General features: G+C 38.6%; 1 protein-coding gene across 1 annotated transcript; it reads left to right on the top strand.

Moving 5' to 3' along the window:
• Positions 1-262: 262 nt before the first annotated feature.
• Positions 263-1,365, top strand: LOC149146234 (uncharacterized). The gene has a single exon (XM_089448633.1). The coding sequence runs from the start codon at positions 454-456 to the stop codon at positions 1,120-1,122; it is 669 nt and encodes a 222-aa protein (XP_089304759.1). The 5' UTR covers positions 263-453; the 3' UTR covers positions 1,123-1,365.
• The last annotated feature ends 370 nt before the right edge of the window (positions 1,366-1,735 follow it).

Here is a 1,735-nt window from a genome sequence, read left to right as displayed (position 1 = left end):
TAGTATAGTTGATCAAATCCCACCTAATGGTAGATAAAGAAGATGGTCGGAATTGTCTTGTTGATAGCACATAACCACCTACCCATCATTTCAACAACATAGCAAGGTCTGCGAAAATATGTCATGTTTTCCTTCCACACTCAATGTAACGTGTGAAACCCTCAAATCGTTGACTAACTATTGGCCAGAAAGGTGTCTGGATCCCATTCCCGTGGGCCGACTTCGTTATATCTGTCGGTTCGGCAGACAACCGACTCAACCGGCCGTGTTATTTCACCCAGCGACCCTTTTGCAATATATTTTGTTCTAATGGATGCTTCCTCTACCTTACTCTTCGGGTCCGAAGATCATTGTGTGACTCTTCCCGATTCCACGCGGTATCGTTATTAGGGTTAGGGTTGTATGACTCTTCCAGATTCCACGCGGGAAAATTATTAGGATTGTAATTGCACGATGAAATCGTTTGGAATATGTTGTTTTAGTAGCAACCGATCATTTAATGCTGAACCACAGCATGTTAATTATGGTCCTTCTGTAATTGCACCCTTCGATTTGGAAATAATGGTTTGTGCCAAGGCCAGTAACTATAGGCTTCCCAGTGCAAGAAGTACAATGGAAGAAAACCATGATTTGTTGCAGCTGGAAACCAAAGGAACTGCTGGGAGTTTTTTCAGTCGGCTTTTAACCCGGGAAGAGAGTACTGGGAATTCTTCTCGCATTTATTACAGAGCTCCACATCTCGGGAGAGTCCCATTCAACTGGGAAGCCGAACCGGGCAAGCGCAAGTCGTCTGGTAGGTATTATGAGGAATTAGTTCATCATGAGATCATCCCACCCTTGAGTCCGCCGCCGTCTGTTCAAGCAAAAAGTGTTGCCAATTCTGTTGGTTCTTCTAGCAGGAAGACTGGCGTAGGGTTACTACACAAGATTCACAACTATTTCCAGCAGCGCAAAAGTAGCCAAGCAAAATCAAAGCAATTTGGGTCTGGAAATGGGAAAAATAGGGGACGATGGGTGTACTCAGACTGGGAGATTTATGGAGCTGAAGAGACAGAGATTGATGGTGAATCCGAATTTAGTGGCACGAGCTTCGGTTCCTCCACCAGAGTCCGAATGATATGAAATCATACTCGAATGGTACTTGTAATTATTCACTGCGCGCCCATGGATGTATTTCTGGTTTGTTGATGTATTTTTTTTTATCTACTTTTGATTAGGTGTGGATTTGTAGCTCTGCATAACACTGCTACAGTGGCATCTTCACTGAATGTTAGAGCATAATAAAGTTTTATGTGGTTGACTTCTTGTCTTTATGTTATGTTATCGGACTCAATTTTTAATAATATTATGGTGACAGTACTCTAATATTAGTATTCATTATCTACTCAGCATTGCTTGTATACTTATTTGTACAATAACAAATAATATTTTTTTAATAAATGACTGTGGGGACATATACATAACAAATAAATTAATATGTAATCTTTTTGCCTTTTTATGTTATGTTATCGGACTCAATTTTTAATAATATTATGGTGACAGTACTCTAATATTAGTATTCATTATCTACTCAGCATTGCTTGTATACTTATATATACAATAACAAATAATATTTTTTTTAATAAATGACTGTGGGGACATATACATAACAAATAAATTAATATGTAATCTTTTTGTCTTTTTAAATAGATGACCGTGGGTGTTATTACTGTGAATGGAAAATAATATTGGTTTG

The sequence above is a fragment of the Pinus tabuliformis genome, chromosome X (genome assembly GCF_031772625.1).
Source record: "Pinus tabuliformis cultivar Carrire ecotype Pingquan chromosome X, CPIR1, whole genome shotgun sequence".
Lineage (NCBI taxonomy): Eukaryota > Viridiplantae > Streptophyta > Pinopsida > Pinales > Pinaceae > Pinus > Pinus tabuliformis.
This window is presented reverse-complemented; position numbering and strand designations above follow the sequence as displayed.

Excerpts from the sequence above, each read along its gene's own strand:
- LOC149146234 (XM_089448633.1), top strand. The coding sequence starts at position 454 with ATGAAATCGTTTGGAATATGTTGTTTTAGTAGCAACCGATCATTTAAT.